Source organism: Eschscholzia californica, unplaced genomic scaffold, assembly GCF_041429995.1.
Source record: "Eschscholzia californica isolate CP2 unplaced genomic scaffold, dmEscCali1.0.p SCAF_3, whole genome shotgun sequence".
Taxonomy (NCBI): Eukaryota; Viridiplantae; Streptophyta; class Magnoliopsida; order Ranunculales; family Papaveraceae; genus Eschscholzia; species Eschscholzia californica.
Window position 1 is genome coordinate 43546685 of NW_028238420.1, and position 17477 is coordinate 43564161.

The 17477-nt window shown below is 35.2% G+C and overlaps 2 protein-coding genes across 2 annotated transcripts; both read right to left on the reverse strand.

Moving 5' to 3' along the window:
• Positions 1-232: 232 nt before the first annotated feature.
• On the reverse strand, positions 233-3249 carry LOC147550595 (GTP-binding nuclear protein Ran-B1-like). Its single transcript, XM_086669551.1, has 8 exons — positions 2614-3249; positions 2440-2509; positions 2273-2329; positions 2067-2184; positions 1292-1381; positions 973-1152; positions 815-892; positions 233-499 (listed from the first exon to the last, which is right to left on the reverse strand). The coding sequence occupies exons 1-8, from the start codon at positions 2614-2616 to the stop codon at positions 430-432; spliced, it is 666 nt and encodes a 221-aa protein (XP_086525677.1). The 5' UTR covers positions 2617-3249; the 3' UTR covers positions 233-429.
• Positions 3250-4355: 1106 nt separating this feature from the next.
• On the reverse strand, positions 4356-6520 carry LOC147550596 (BIIDXI-like protein At5g11420). Its single transcript, XM_086670312.1, has 3 exons — positions 6361-6520; positions 5209-5706; positions 4356-5091 (listed from the first exon to the last, which is right to left on the reverse strand). Exons 1-3 carry the CDS (start codon positions 6452-6454, stop codon positions 4565-4567), a joined length of 1119 nt encoding a protein of 372 aa, XP_086526438.1. The 5' UTR covers positions 6455-6520; the 3' UTR covers positions 4356-4564.
• Positions 6521-17477: the final 10957 nt, after the last annotated feature.

The following is a 17477-nucleotide window of genomic DNA, read 5'->3' on the forward strand; positions in this document are numbered from 1 at the left end:
CTAGTCAGCTGTTAGAAGGGTCAACAACTTGATCAACTACAAAATAGATAAAGTAAAATAATGTCATAAGGCCTCTTTCATGTTGTTGGACTTAGACCTCTTTCATTCATGGTTTCAATTAGGCGGTTATCGGGCTCATCACATCTTCATGATGTATCAATGCTTGTAACGACTAACGTAGATCGTAGTCGAACTCTCAAAAAAAATAAATTTAAAGCAATGATATCAATGGTAAGATCAAAAGGTTCAATATATGATTGAAGATGTAACATAAAAAAAATATCACAGCTATCTATCTGAGCCACAAGTAACAGAAACGAAAAAAGATGACATTGTCTGAACCTTATAACTAACACAATGAACCATCACTCCAGTAAGGGTGGAAATAGTTAAAAAACCGAACATGTTCCTCTTAGGCACTCAAATTACTTAATCAAATGCGTCATCATCATCGTCCGGAAGAGGCTGAGCAGCAGCTTGGAGTAATTCCTTTTCGTGCCTGAAACAAATATAACATGCTCGAGTTAGCCTCTACAATGGGCTGAACAAACCCTAAACCCTAAAAGAAAGAACCATATCGTGTTAGAATGGATGGAAGTATCTGTCTGGTGCATTCAGGGTTCCATTTCAATGTCTCGAAAATAGGAAGGTAGGTTTAAGTGAACAAGTACAGAACCTTCATGAGAGGTTGAACTTTAAGATCATATACAAATCAGATGTCTAGTCACATATTAGAAAAGAATTGATCTCGCACTATCATGGAAGAAATTCAATCAGATGCCGAGAGAAAATGGGAAGAACTAGAAAAGCTTACAGTTCTTGCGCAGCCATGTCGATTTGAACTTCAGGTGGGGCAAGAGCAGGAGACTCGACAAAGTGGAGGTTAACATCACTGTAGAAACATTTTAGGTTAGATATGTGATCCTAAAGAATGAGGATTGCTTTAAGCGCAAGCAGTGATAAAATTGGTACCCTGCAAGCTTCCTAGCGAGATATAAGAACGGTTTCTCAAAATTATAGTTGCTCTTTGCAGAAATTTCGTAGTATTGAAGATTTTTCTTTCTGTGGAATGTGACTTGCTTTGCTTTCACTTGTCTGTTCTTGACATCAACCTTGTTTCCACAAAGAACAATTGGGATGTTCTCACAAACCCTACAATTATAACCATGAAAATTAAGAAACATTAAAAAAATAAATCAAGCATAGTTTAACCAACTAAGAAAGCAAAATGTTCGAACCACCGAAAAAATCAGTAGTAATCAAATAAAGAAGCCAACTTTGGATAACGGACCTGCAAAGATCCCTGTGCCATGTTGGGACATTCTTATACGTCAACCTAGCCGTAACATCGAACATAATGATTGCACATTGCCCATGGATACTGAAATGAGAATCTTATGTTAATTGTAAGGAAAACAAAACCTAGGACATGATAACAAAACTTGAGATATGTTAACTTTTTTCAATAAAGTCAAGAGCATAAGGTGACCCACAAGCTAGAAGTCTGTGCTTTAAGAAGCTTGAACCTTGTGAATTTGAAAACTCAACATCTACACTATCAATGGTTTGGAACTGAAGACTTCAAATGCTCAAAAACAATCAGAATTTCTTCATTTCATGATAATGTCTACTAAATCACATCATTTTTTAGTACTATTAAGAACCCATTGTAGGATAACAAACAAGAAATAGATCGCTCAAGTTCGACAACCATTCCTTTTACAAGTATAAGCTAGGGTTCAATAATTTCTAGGATTTATAATCAATGTCAGCAAGTTCAGACCCAGCTCTTTGACATTAGCAAGCAAAAGGAGTAGAAATAAGGAATGAAGTCAATGCAACAACAGCAACAGTTATAAGCCAATGGAGCTAAGCGAAGCAACATGAATCAGGTTATAATAAACAGAACATTCCTCAGTTCTAGAATAGTAGTAGAATATACCCAAATGACAAAATGATCAAAAATTCAAAAACCCTAGAGCTAATAGCATCAAAATTGAAACTTTAAGATGATTATCAGAAAGTGACAACATTTTCATAAAACAAAATAGAAGAAGGGAACTTACTAATAGCCATCTCTAAGTCCACCAAATTTCTCCTGACCAGCTGTATCCCAACAGTAAAACCTAATTGCTCCACAATTTGTATGGAAGTCCAATGGATGAACTTCGACACCAATAGTAGCTACACAAAATCACAACTTTCAGAAATCAAATAACATCAAACTTATCAAAAAACCAAAATCACAGATTTCAAATGATCTAATACTTACGTTCATATTTCTTTTCAAACTCTCCAGTTAAATGTCTTTTAACAAAAGTAGTTTTTCCTGCATATATACAAACAGATCTCTCCATTTCAAACATGATCATAACTATCAAACTATCTGTAATTATCATAGAATCGAGAAAACCATTAAAGAAGAAAAGGATTCTTTACCTGTTCCACCATCACCAACTATAACAAGTTTAAAACTAGGGTATTCTACTGTTTGTTGATTGGGAAGCGCCTGAAAGAAGAAATGATCATCAAAAAAATGTCCTTAAATAACAATAAAACCCTAATTCTAAACCTTATAGCTAGGAAGAGATTGGAAGAGGTGAAAAAGAGTACCATTGTTGGCCGAGTCTTTCGTCGATGTTCTTAGGGAGAGAAAGAAAGAGAGGTTGAGGCTTGAGTTTTTATAGAAAGGAAGGGGTTTTGGGTTCTTTTTAGATCGTCTCTGCTTTCTTATGACGCGACAATTATCACCCTTAGATATTGTATCTCTGCGTGTAATCGGCGCTAGACTTGGCCCCTAAGTGTGAAGACAGCCCATTTGATCGTAAACTGCTTCCACCGAGACTCCTTCACCAATCTCTTGAGCCAACCAATCTCCAATTTCTTTCGCGTTGGTCGACCACCACCACCACTAGTCCACTACCTTGTTATGTCTATGACTCTTTCTCTCCCAACAAAACTCTCCCAATCTCTCTAATAAAACCTTGAATCTACTTTTTCTCTAACACCCCAATATAGTACCTTTCTCCTTTAATGGAGTTGGAGTAACTTTTCGCCTTGAAAACATAAACCTATCAAACAATCTTTCATGTAACCTCATCAGTAGCTTTGCATAAGTAGGTTGATATAATCACTGGTAGCTTCGTAGCGGTGATTTGGTTTAAGTGCATAACCACCGGTAGCTTCGTAGCGGTGATTTGGTATAAGTGTATAACCATCGGTACTACTATATTTTTCGTGTACCTGTTCATTGTTAGGATGACACCATATATATCATGTTACCAATGTCAACCGTAGCATCATACTGAACTGCTAAGCCCAATAGAATAACCAGAAGGCTAGTTACCACCACAATTTCCTATATCTCTCTAACAAACAACCACCGATCTCAAATCTCCCTCTCAATTACCACCACATTCTCTAACATACCACCACCACCACGATCTCTCTAACATGACTAGTTGACTACCACTGTCTTTCTCTCTCTAACAAATCCTTGATGAGCAGTTAGGCAAGAAATTTCCCTCTCTTACGACTATGTTTCGTTTTTGTATGTGGGGTTCACAAAGATTTGGTAGTTTTTCGACCAGTCAAAGATGGATGGTGTGTCCATGGTAAAGTTTGTTTTTCCAGCCCATATGTGCATTATCACTCTCAGACTAAGAGGCACTGGACGGGTTATAGACAAAGTCAACTAGCGCGCTACTCTTGAGTCGTCATCTCATGTGCGAGCGGACTTGCCCATCTATACATACAACCCTCCCCCTCATGGTGTTAGCTCTTTGTACATACATCTCTCTCACATTACATGATTACGGACGGGTTGCCAACAAATTCATCCAGTGGGCAAATCATGGGCTGGTCTCTCAAGTGGAGTTATTTTGCATCTAGATCCGTTCTACTTTCGTCTTCATAGTTCATACTGTTCACAGTACCAATGAAGTAAAATGCATAGCAGCTCTTAGAAGTTGTTATATTGGAGAAAGAGTTGCAGTTGGGGTTCAGACTCACAAGGATGATTTTCAAAAGCTACAAAGGCGATAATCTTGAAGCCAAGTCATGTTTTTGCAGCTTTTGACGTTTTCGTTTGTAATCATGTTAGTAGAAATGTTAATTGCCTTGCAAACTGTAAAGCTCCTGTGAGCTTGCTTCAAATGGTTAGACATTGGCGTCTCCTTCTTGCACACGCTTTTGTTTCTACTCTTAGAATTTTTGATAAAAAATCGGTTGTAAATTTTTTCAGATCAAGCCTTAGAGCTGGTAGGTCCAATTACACAATTACTCTTCTTAGATTCATGTGGTGGTGAATCAAGAATGAGGAATTTGTAAATAAGAATGTACTATATCAATTGAACATGAATATATGTGTTTTAGCAACTTTTTTTTTTTTAATAAATATTTATAACATTTGTATTTATAAATATCATTAAACATAGCTTATAGCTAAACTCAAATTTAAGTACTCTTGCTTCACAATACAACAAAAATATTTAGAAGTATATACTAAAACTCAAAATACACCATACATAAAATTGACCATATAAATCATGAAATAGTATTCTACTTAAGGCCTACGAACGCTAATCAACTTAACATCGTCGATAACTGGTCCACAAAGCGAAGCCATATCGTCACTCCTCATCGTGTAAAATGTGCTAAAAAACACTATTCTTGTTCTTGTTTTAGTAGCAACAAATTGGAGAACTGCACGTTTTGACCCACCCTTTCCAGTTGATGCATATGGTACCTTAACAGTATGCTGATCGGCAAAGGCTTCTACTACCATGGAACCTTCGCAAGCATTTCTAGCATCTCCGACTGCGAAGGTGAGACGGTAAACCTTCCCAGGGATGGTTCGGACAATTTGAGCAATAGCACTTTCTTTTCCTGCAACAAGTTCGACTGCTCTCCTCCCTTGTGGTACGGAAAAATGTTCATGGTCTATGTATTTTACTGCTTTAAGTGATTCAACCATCCATCCGGGCAATGGGGAGTGGTCATCTTCGATGTTTGGAGGAATCAAGACACCCCAAGAAGTGTTAGGGAAAATGTATGGACCTTCCTCAAATCCTCCATTTTTCAACAAGTTTACTGCAAAATTTCAAAAGGAAGATAAGTTTACGGTACCTAAATGGGCCTATGCCCGTAAAACAAATAAGTTTGTACTATCTAGCCCAATATGAAGTCTATGACTATGTTAAAACTTACCATTGGTGAGCCTAGGAGGGTACAAGGTCTTCATGGCAATGGAGTCAAGGAGAGGGCCACAAGCTGGATCTTCTTCAACTCCTGGGTTATGGATAAGGATTTCAACCTCTGGATAATCTGCTTGGAAGGCCCATGCATATGAATCCCAACCATTGCTACTATACAAAGTTTGCATGGGAAGTATTCCAAAATCTGGGGCGACCGATATGTTGAGTTTCTCTTCTTGTGCACATGTTCGAGAAGCAGTAAATGTTAATGTATAGTACATTCCCTTTGTCACCTTCACTTTCTGCTTTATCGATGCTTCGTTTCCTAGCCTAACTGCAAAAGCTCCTTCTGGTACAACTAGCAACATATCACCTTGTTTTTGTCCCGCTTTTATGTATTCAACGAAGCCCGATGATTCCCAATTTGGTATGGATTTACTTCCGAGCACCACAGTCCCATTCATTTGTGTCGATTTAGGCCCATACTCAAAGTTCCCGTTCGGCAAAAGGCCTGCATCATGTGGACATTATATTGACAAAATTTAGTTCATTTCCTTTCTTACTTCTTACTCGACCTTGGTTATAAACCCATGTAAGTTAAGAAGCCCATGTAAATTCCTAAGCCCATGAAAATTAAAAAAGGGCCAGATCTAATTGGGCAGTGCAGCCCATTACAATTATTATTTAGCAATCAATAACTGCCACCTGTATATATTAAAGTGGGGCCTTATATTCCCAGAATTCAGAGCTGTCACTACTCTGTCCCTTGTGACAGTTTTCAGAATTCAGATCTGATTCATATGAAAGTAGATCTGACGGATCATATTGTTTATCATAAATGAGATCAAACAGAAAATTGAATTTATACCCAAAAAAGAATAAGAATTTGAATTTAATAAAGAGAGAATTTTACCACCAAATTTCAAGAAATTCATAATTTGAATTTATGAAATACTTTAATATTTAATATTACTAAACTACCCCTTAATCACAGTTAGACTAATTTCCTGACTAAAGAAGCTAGTAAAACATTTCCCCTAAGAAACACAAAATACACACTTCCCCATGGATTGATGAAGTCAAAAACAGCACTGGAAACAGTCAAACAGATCAACGGTGGAAAATGCATCTAAAAGGTAAAAATGATAATGGAGAATGAGCTTACCGTCGATGAAAGCTGAGGTGACGGAGCAGCTGGCGCACAATAGCACTGCTAAAATGGCGACGACCACCATGGTTGCTCTCTCAGTTAGGTTCATAGAGAGAGAAAGTGAGAGTGGGTTTTAGAGAGAGAAAGAGTGAGAGGAGGAGTAGATGATGATTGAAACCAGAGGGTAATGGAACTCTATATAAGCATAATAATCAGTAAAACTACCCTCAGATTTGGATATAATGACAAAAATGCCATTCATTTCGTTTGTCTTCATCAATTAAGTTAACAACTAACTATGTTTACTTAAAATATCACGATTTAATTCCAAGATTGGAATTTATCGGGAGGTGAGATTTTAACAGAAAAAAATAATGAAAAAGAGACAATTATCTTATTCTCACATGGGTTATGTAAGATGACTATTTTACCCTTATTTTGTTTCTATCTCAAAATCACATGGTTTCGGACCCGCTGTTTTAATGCTTAAACAAAGCCAACGGAACCCCTGTCGCTCAAGGGTGTTTTCGTCATTCCAAACCATAGAGGTAATGCCGACTCTGATATCAATTTTAATCTTTATATTATATCCTTAAAAATGAGATTAAACACTTATTTAGTAGCATGACAGTCCATCCTAAACATACACCTGGAGAATTAGAATAGTACTAAAATACCCTCATGCTATATAATTAGTTCATTATGTGTTTTTTTAAAAATTCATTCGTTCAAATACGAATCACAACGAACAATTTTCAGTGATTTGTATGGTTTTTTAGTCCATGTATATTTGTAACTTGTTTTAGCAAGAAAAATGAAACCTTAGTCACTTGAGGATACCTTACACATTTGTTGTACATAATATATCACATGGCGTGGAATGGCAATGACCGATCTTTAATGAAACAGGTGGAGCCTCCATCTTTAATAGGATATTATCATCGACTATCATCTATAATGTTGGGCGGGGATCGATGGTAGTGGTAACTGATAAGATTATTGGTATTTTGTTAAAACATAGAAAGTTAAAACTAAAATGTCAATTAGTGGGGTTAAAGGAGGGAAATGTAATTAAGAACTCATTATGACTATTTTACCCTTAGACAATAAGGGATAGTGTTAAGAGTCAACATCAGATTGAAAAATGAGATGTGTGTTAGATCTTGTTATGAGCACCCCATGTGCCACTTATAAAAACTGAACCAACCAACTCAAGTTAGTTGTTAACTCTAAAGCTTGTCTTTTTAGGCAGAATGTGGCATGCACGTATTGGTTTTTATATAAAGAGATTCGTACCACCATTACTTAATTTTAAGTGATAGATGACCTGAGAGAGGTGTAACAAAGAATTTACATGAATTGATTGGTCCTGGCCAAAATAGATATGCTTATGATAGTTGGGGAAAAAAATAACTCAGAAACCCTAGTCTACACTCAATCAGTTAGGGTCTAACTCAAAATTCTGAACTAGATTCAAATCTACTACACCGATTAAATAATTCTGTTTCAGGTAATGCATCTATTCCGCAATGCGGAAGTTCCAGGTTCGATCTAATAGAAGTGCAAATTCAGGAATATTGAATTTGGGTATAAATAAAGTAATTTATGTAAGTTTTAGGTCATTTAATTCGTCGGACTTTAGGTTGTTAACAATCCGACAGTTATCGTGATTATCACATTGTAGCGATGTATCAATGTCTTTGTAATGAGCATTGTAGACTTGTAGTCAATAGTTTAAAAAAAAAAGGTCGGGTTTAGCTTTTGAAGTTATATCTGATGTCCTGCCTGATTTTGCCCTGTTAGTAATGATCATCACCATGAATGGATCTTCTGCAATTTGTAAAGTTAGGAACATAGATGGACCTACTCCAGGTTATTAGGTTTGTGGACATCCAATTCAAATTCATTGTTAATTGTAATTAAACTATAAACTCTTATTTATCTATTTTGCAATATGTTTTCATAAGTTCGAAACTGAGGGTTTAAATTTGGTATAATATCGAGTACATCAACCTAAGAACTTTGTTTGAACTGAATATAGAGACAGTAGATATTACTTAGTCACACGACTACTATATATTTTAACAGCTCGACTATATGCCTACTAATATACGTATACATGTTTAGAATAATAGTTGCCAACAATATAAAATGTGTTGTTCGGGTGGGTTGCTTTGAGCCAATATAACCCCAGTAAATGTATAAAAAATCAATTATTGTACATACAATTTAAGTCGATTTGTCAACAGTTGGTAGCCCAAGTGGTTCCAAGGTGTTGACATAAACTCCAGAAATCCCTGGGGGTCTCAGGTTCGAATCCCAGAGAAGGTGGAATCTTTGGTTATTTGAATTTGGGTTATTAGAGTGTAAATAATGTTGTTGGGCTTTAGGCCATGTCTTGTTGGGCTATAGGCCCGGTTCTGTTAGTGTTTGAGTGGGCGGTTATCGAGCTTATCACATCTATGATGTATCAAGTGCCAAATGTAACGACATGCGTAGATCGTAGTCGACTTCCAAAAAAAAAAAAAGAAATTAAGTCGATTTGAAATTCATTAAAACATTATAAGAGAACATTACTAGCGGACATTGTTCAAGTATTTCCTGGCAATGGTGGATCGTAGTGGATACTATCCCTCGCTGCAGCCAGGGAGAGAATTGTAGAATGCTTCTCTAAGGTATAAGCAATTATTAAGGCAGCCAGAGATAGAATGTTTTAAATGTCTAGCAAGGTATAAGCAACTAGCAAGAGATAGCTTAGTGGTAAAGCATTTACCCCGTGCACACAGAGGTTTAGGGAAAGCCCCTCTCTAGTATAAATTTGGAGAGATAATGTCCCTAAAAAAGGGATGACATTTGAAATATTGATTGGGTGAAGGTGATAAAGACAAAATATGATAATTGTAATACTAACAACTAAAATAAATAAATAACCACTTTAGTAATATAATTAAATAATAATAATATAATGGTAATAAATTTTATTATTTAATTTTACTATATTAAATAATATATTTCATGTAATTTAAGCACTAGGGGGAGGGGGATGGTAAGTAGGTGTTTTCGGACTTTAGACTCTTTGTTGTCGGGTTTTAAGCTTCTTTAATTTTTAATTTTTCAACTTAAGTAATTATCACGCTTATCACATCTTAATGATGCATCAATGCCTTGTAACGACTAACGTAGATCGTAGTCGATTTCTCAAAAAAAATATATAAATTATATAATAGTAATTATTAATTATTGTCTATTTTATAGTATAATCTCTATTACAATTTATCTATTTCACTATAAATAAATATATCATTTTGTTTAAAATCCCAATGGACACGAAAGCCATAAGAGTAATTCATGAAAATCTTAATCCACTACCCATCTCTAAGAATGTCATGAAATGTTTTCCACAATGTCAATGTAAGTGTCTCTCAAACAATAGATTCAAAATCTATAAAATGTCCAAAAACATTGTCATACGCTCCAATGTCAACAAAATTTTTGAATAGTGTCCATAGGCATGAAATCTATGAAAGTCCCAATCCACTTCCCATGTTAAGAAATATCTTCCAAAATACAATGAAATGTGTCTCCTTGAATATCGATGGAAGTGTCTCTTTGGATGTCCAATGATATCTTTGTACGGACTCAATAATATCAATAAAGTGTGCCGACATTTTGAAAGAGGTCCTCGATGTCAACAAGAGACTTTGGAAAATTTTAGTGGACAGGAACTCCATAAGAGTCCATGAAAATTCTAATCCACTATTCATCTTGTGAAGTATGAATTCGACTAGTATGAGTGTATGACTATGAATGAATTTAAAGGGTATTCATGTCATTTCCTAATAGGCAAGTGTGTCATTTGTCCAAGATGGTCTTGATGACTTATTTCTTAGAAAGTGATTGTTAACTTTTAGTGAGAATTATGAACTAGGTTTCACTAATGATTAAATTAATCTTAATTTCTCAAGAAAATCACCTAATGAGTGTTGGGTCAAATTTATTACAGTAGATAACTAATGGAAGGTTTAATTTGGGTCAACTTCACACGGTGGACGGGTGGAGGCTGGACTGAGAGGGAAGTAGAAAGACAGACCACGAGGTAGGATAAGTATTTTGGACCCACACGGGTCTATGGAAATTGGGCTGAATACAAGTGAAAACTCTAAAACATGGGACCCTCACACTTAAAATATGAGACCCCGCTTCCAAACCCACCTATTTTGGCTTGACCAATGTGGTCCAGTATGTTAAGTTTGTATTCATCAAACTCAAAATCAAATCATACTAAGTTGAAAAACCTTAATTTAGTTACTGTTCCTGTTATTATTTTGTTTGTATGATTATTCTCAGAAGGCCTTTATTCATGAGTGGAACTATTTGGAGACTAATCCAGATTCTAGACTATAGTTTCGATTGAGCATATCAAATGGCCGCGGCTTTGGGGAATAAAGAAAATTATCCAGGGAATAAATTTTCGAGGGAATCAAGATTTTTTTTAAACTTCTCCGGGGAATAAATTTTTATAGGGAATACAAAATACATTTTTTTGAAAGTTCTCCTCTATCTCATCACCTCTCTCTGCCACCTAACCTTCTCGCCACCTCATCATCATCTTCTCCGGACATCAAAATTCATTTAGTGCCCTAACTTAACAAATTCTACTTTGGTGATGAATATTAAATCCAATTTAATATCCAGGCGATAGGACGAAGGATACAAAACAGTAGACCAACTTTGTTGCACTTTCACTCTCCACAACATTTTAGTTCTCTTTGAGTCAAGATTGGTATATATAAAATGTATCATCAAATTCAAAATTGATAACAAAAATGATAAGGGGACGAATAGTCAAGGCCGATCCAAACTCGAACAAAATAGACGGATGAAATTTGAGCGTCAACCTTTTATCTCGTTATAAAAAAAATTGAAATCTCAATCATTTTTTCTTAGTTGGCGCGATCAGGATTTCAACCCTATCACTACTGATCTTATGAAGTTTCGAAAAGCATTCAATAATATTTTAGAAAAGTATGTGCGCTTTCTTTTCCTTTTTATTCTTTTACATTAAGAAATACTAATTGTTAAATTTATTGTTATTCTCGTACCCAATTGTCTAACATTACTTAAGCTTCTAAATTATATTGTTCTCGGGTATTATGAAAATCAAGAATCTGATTTCCTAGTCTTGATTAATAGATACCCTGTGCAGTGTCTTTCTTAAAATTCAGAGATCAACTTGTTGCATGTTTTTCTAGAATTCTTAATGTTTCTGGAACTAATTCCAGAAACTTTTTAATCAAAACAATATAATTTAAAACATAAATTAAACGGTTAAAGAGAGGGGAAAAGTCGAGTCGAGTTGTCTCTTGTCTCAAAACAATCAGGTGTTTGTTGCCCAGGATACAATAGTTGTACCTTTCAGTTTGACGACTAAAAGCACATTGAATTTCTAAAAGCGTACCTGAGCAAGCAGTAAGAATGATAATTAAACTTGACTTGTTAAAAACTCCACATGCTCATGTAACTTTGAATGCTAAAGTTTTCTTACTTTGTTTGTTTGATTATGTTTGATATTTATAGGAATATTGACAACACTTCAAATGGGTGTCTGTAGACGAATGGATGCTTCCCGACAGTCGTATTTGACTATTGACATTCAGGTGTGAGTTGGACCATTGGATCTCAACAGATCTATCTAGATCTTGTGACCTGAGCGCCTATATTTAGATCTTTAGTGGATCTATCTTAAAGGGTACTCCACCTCTTGATTGTCGGATTTTATCAGATATACTCCTCACAGGCGGTTCAAGTGGAAGTCTGAAGAGACGGGTCATGTAGACTTGTTGAACTCAAAATCTTTATTTGAAGTTAGTTGTTCTCATACTAAGAGCATCTCCACTGCAACGCTAGCTCAACAAAAACTCAACTAGTCCAATGTGTTAAGTATGAATTGATATACTATTGAGATCCTCAATTCAAAGTACCTTTCTAATGCAACACTAAAAAAACTCACCATCTACTTTAAATTTACTCTTGTTTATTGTTTTAATATATAAAATGATGATGTAGATGAAGGAGTTGAAGGAGATGTCCTTCGACCAAGGTGACAATGCGAACAATTTGTCGGATAGGACAATTGATGTGGAAGATCATCAAGTCCGATTGATTTAGGGATCGTAGAGTTGTAGCTAGAGACCAACTACGATCGTCGAATTACGAAGTAATTCGCGGCTAACTTCGATCGGATCCTACAACGGGTTACACATAAGAGTGACAAATTGATCTAGGATATGACTAGTGGGAGTGAGATATAATCATGGGAGTGTCCCATAAACATATCTCACAGGCCTTAAAAGGAATTAGGCAAAGATAGTACAAAAAGGCCAAAAACAGGGTTTTGGGCCTAGACCGGTTCGGGTACTTCTAGGACTCGGATTGGGCTGAATTTTGGAGGGTTAGTTGCTGATATAATAAACATTATATCTGCCAATTTTCGTGATGTTTGGGCACCTCCTCCTTAGGGAATTGAGAAAATACCAATAGTTGCTATTTTCGACTATTTCCCTAAATCTTATTCTAAAGGGTGTTTTAGGAAACCTAAAAGGAGGTGGATTCTTATTAGGGTTCTATATAAACACTCTTAGGGCAGAGAATAAGGTGTGGAATTTCTCTCTAAGCTTTCTTACTCTACCACATCAAGTAGAGAGGAGAAAGTGAGCTAATTCCCATTACTATCAATCTAGTCAAAGAAGAAGGTGTTCTTCTTTTCCAACCACCATTGGTGTGCTAGCTATACAACAAGGTGGGAGATCAAATTGATTGCTCGTGTCCCAAGTAGAGGAGCTACACTTGAAGCTCTTGGTCTTCTTCAATCAATTCAACTAGTTCAAGGGAAAAGCGATTAAGATAATCTACTATCTCCATTAGATTAATTACTAGTTTTGCATGTGATCCTGGGAATACTAGTGTAGACATTAGATGTCATATTTCCGCTATAAACACTAGTAGAAGGGTGTAAATCCCAACAGTAGACTAATTGAGGTACACTAACAATTGAGTTTTCTTTTGAGTATCTCAACGTTTATTGTTGCCACATCATAATTGGAGAGTGTTTTTGTTAAAAACTCAAGTAATCCTATGTGTCAAATTGATTTTTTCAAGTTGAGTGTTGCATTGGAGATGCTCCAAACTAATTTATTAATAAGTCATTCATACGTAATCGGATTTGGACAAACTTTAGATCTAAATTGAAGAGCCCAATGAGACGAGTCCAACAAGACGTCTTACTCGAGATTTAGATAATTCTATATCCTTCATATTTCGGAAATACCGATTCAATAATTTTTGAGCTAGGTACTAATTCCAATAAACAACTTCGGTAGTTAGTTGCATATCCTTGGACACTTAAAACTGGAGTTATCCACATAATCAGCAAGAAAAATTGGAAACTTTATTATTGTGCGAGTCTTGAAAATTCAAATGCACTATTTATTCATCTAAATCTGCGAAATGAAGGGGTGTTGTGCATCTTGAACACAAACGGATGCCTTGTCTCTAGTGTGTCCTTATTTCTGTACACTTTTCAAAATCATCCAAATTAAAATTTAAGTTTTTTTTTTTTGTTGAAGATTAAAATTTAAGTTAGTATAATGAAATTATGATATCCAATAGTTTATATTCAAAAAAATGTTTTCCATTATACTCCAAGTAAATATAAGTTTAAGTAATACTTTACTTTACTTTAAGTTTAAGTAATACTTTCCAAGTAAATATAAGTTTAAGTAATACTTTACTTTCTAGTAATTTAAGGTTAGTTCCTCTTAACTTTAAAATTTGGTTTTGCCCCTGTTTCCAACCTTGCCAATTTCATTCTTTTAGTGTCGTGATGTATTTGTGAATTGTGATTATGTCTCTGATATCATGTTAAGTTTGTAACATCTAAGTCAAAACCAGTGGACAATATAGAAAAAGATGCATATAATATATTATAGGTCACGAAATTGGCGTTTGCCAATGTCAGATGTAAAACACGTGCACCCTTTGGGTCTATCACATATAAACCTAACTAGAAAACTATATTAATACTTTTCCGGATAAGAGTATCATTTGTTATATAGAATAGTAGAACTATTTTCATAATCCAATTATTTTTATTTAATGCATTGTTTTCTTTTTTAGTTGAGATCAATGCATTGTTTTCGATATTTTGTTATGGAAATAGAAAGTCTTAACGTGTTCACAAAATATACCATTAAATAATGCGGCCAACAGAACGCTAGTAAATCATTCAAAAATTACTCTTTAATTCCAATTAAACGCCCATGGGAGAATGTAGGTCGGGTCAAATCAGAGCTGCCATTAATTCGACCTTTTATCTACTATAATTTAAAGCTATTGTTTTCATGAAAACGAAGTAGCCCGCTTGTTAGTCCGTCACAGTCCTCATACATCTCGCCTTGCCGTCTTACAACAGTTAATCCGATAAATTATGGATATGGAGCATATGCTACATTGCTACTATTCATTATATTACCGAATATCAGTTTATCATACATGAGGTACCAAACACGTCAAAATTACAATCGGATTTATATCTTATCAATCTGATTCATCATATTAAACAGATACATAATTGTTAAATAATTAGATCGTGCAAGAAATAAAAACTTTAATTAAACAATCAAATCAAAACTCCGAATTTCATAGTATTTATTATTTGTAATACCAATATTAATTACTTCTTATCTCTTCATTAAAGAAATGGTGGGGGTGTCACATGTGAATGTCTAATGCAGGGGAAAAAAATAATTTAAATCCATGCATATTTGGTGTATGAAATTATTATCCGACAAACTATTCTTCTCTTGGGTTTCAATCACATCTACATTTTCGTGTTTAATTACTCCCAACTATAATATGGAGTATTTCTCGTATACTCGTGTCTTCTTTATAACCTTTATTTACCAAAGAAAGTTAGAATAGTGCAATATAGAAAAGGGGAAAAATAGCCGTTTAAAGAGGGAGAGGGGAAATAACATAAATGCTATAGGGACCCGATAGATCCAGAAAAATTTCGAATATGTCAATCTGACGGCGTAGTATAGGGACGTAAATTTCTATAATTTTCGAAACTATACACATGTTATGTCGATGATGGTAGGAAGCACTTCACCCATTATATATATATAGGGAGGATGACAAAAACCACAAAAAGAAACAAGTAGGATGAGAACTACCCAATTGGTATAACTTTCAGGGAATTTGGAGGGCAGTCTACTTCACATTTTCTACTGAAGATATCAGACAACATATATTCAATATGATGGATGACATAATTTGATTCTATTGCTATACATAATCTATGCCTGAATTGTATTAGCAAAGTGTTACGAGTTGAATCCAATTTTGGTCCCAATTTTATGAGAGGAACTATAAAATTTATGTTTCATATGCTCTAATTTGGTCTACAAAACTATAATTTTGCTAGTCAAATTTGTGTTATACAAATATATTTGAAATCTATAAAAACAAAAATGTAAATCTGAAATTGTTAAATCATACCATAGTTTTAACAAAAAAAAAAAATTTAATTAGTCAACATTTAGTTGCCCAAGTAGCTGATAGTATTAACATAAATTTCAAAATCTTGGAGGTCCCAGGTTCGATTCCAGAGGAGGTGAAATCCATGGTTATTGAATTCGGGTTATTAAAGGTATAAATAGTGTAGTAAGTTTGTCGGGCTTTAAGGCTCTTTCATGTTGTTGGGCTTTAGGTTTAACTTAGGCGGTTATCGTGCCTATCACATCTTCATGCTGTATCAAAACCTTGTAACGACTAACGTAGATCGTAATCAATATCCCAAAAGAAAAAAAATTAACAACAGTAATTTTATGGGCACCATTGTTTCTCTATAGACAGCTTTGAGTGCCTTTAGTTTTGGTCAATGAAGGTTCTATCCTATTTAAGTTGGTTGATTTGATAAACACACACCATACATATTTTTGTCCACCTTCTTTGTCTCATGAAGATCCCCCACAAAATATGGCTAAGCATCTGACAAAGATCTTCGTAAAAAAAAGTTCCTTCTCTCTTCTACACCATCTCCACAACCACCATCATTTCCACAACTATCACCGCCATCATCTCCACAACCACCACCGCCACGATCATCTCCACAACAACCACCTCCACTATCTCCACCGCCAAGTTAAGGGCAATTTTTGTAAATAACAAAAAGGTGTGTGTTTAAACTTTCCCGTTTGAGTTGTATGGATGGGGCACCCAAACGAGAGGAGGTCTTACTTTGATGAAGTTGGCTATATTGCTAAAGACACCTCTTTCCACATGAAATCCACAAACTTTGGCTGTAGAAAGGCGCCTACCAGAAAACCCTACTGCTTTTAGAAGTTACTTTATCAACTTAAGAGCTAGGGTTCAAAGCTAAAAGCATTCGACAGTGTCTATGGGCACCGATCTAGGTCATCTAGGTTTGTAACTACAATATCAAAAGCATTGATTTTTAATTGAAATATAGGCAAGTGTAACACTCAAGTTTGATATAAGAGAGCCGAGATCGAACCATGGTAGCAAGATATGTTGGCTCTGGATCGAAGGAAACCCCTCCGCTAATCAAGAGATAAAAACAATGTGAAATTACATGATAATGCTATAGAGATCTTACCAAGAATCTCATCGTTCTACTACTTTTAGAGTGTCAAATTTTGTTTACATTCTTTTCGAATGACTAGTAAATGAATGCACTATACACTTTTATTGCTGTTAAAAGGATATAAAGAGAAGTAAGTTGGGATGAAATAATCAAGGTCCACCATCCTTTGGTGCAGTGGTTGGACACCACTTTTAAGCTCATGAGGTCGTCTCGGTGGAAGCAGTTTACGATTAAGATTTATTCCATGTAATTTAGGCTATAAATAATGTACTAATTTGTCAGACTTTAGGCCTCTTTGTTGTTGGGCTTTAGGCCTCTTTGTTGTTGAGCTTTAGGCCTCTTTCATTCTTGGTTTAAATTAAGCAGTTATCGTGCTTATTACATCTTCATTATCGTGCTTATTACATCTTCATTATGTATCAATGTCTTGTATAAATTAGGGTTTTTAAAGGGATGCTACTATATG

Bases quoted from the DNA above. Each gene is read 5' to 3' on its own strand.
- LOC147550595 (XM_086669551.1), bottom strand. The intron at 2,185-2,272 runs GTAAGTATTAGA...GATTTTGTGTAG, and splicing joins GTTTGAAAAGAAATATGAAC to CTACTATTGGTGTCGAAGTT. The intron at 893-972 runs GTACCAATTTTA...ATGTTTCTACAG, and splicing joins CTCGCTAGGAAGCTTGCAGG to TGATGTTAACCTCCACTTTG.
- LOC147550596 (XM_086670312.1), bottom strand. From the start codon at position 6,454: ATGAACCTAACTGAGAGAGCAACCATGGTGGTCGTCGCCATTTTAGCA. The intron at 5,707-6,360 runs GTAAGCTCATTC...CACATGATGCAG, and splicing joins CACCTCAGCTTTCATCGACG to GCCTTTTGCCGAACGGGAAC. The intron at 5,092-5,208 runs GTAAGTTTTAAC...GAAATTTTGCAG, and splicing joins CCCTCCTAGGCTCACCAATG to TAAACTTGTTGAAAAATGGA.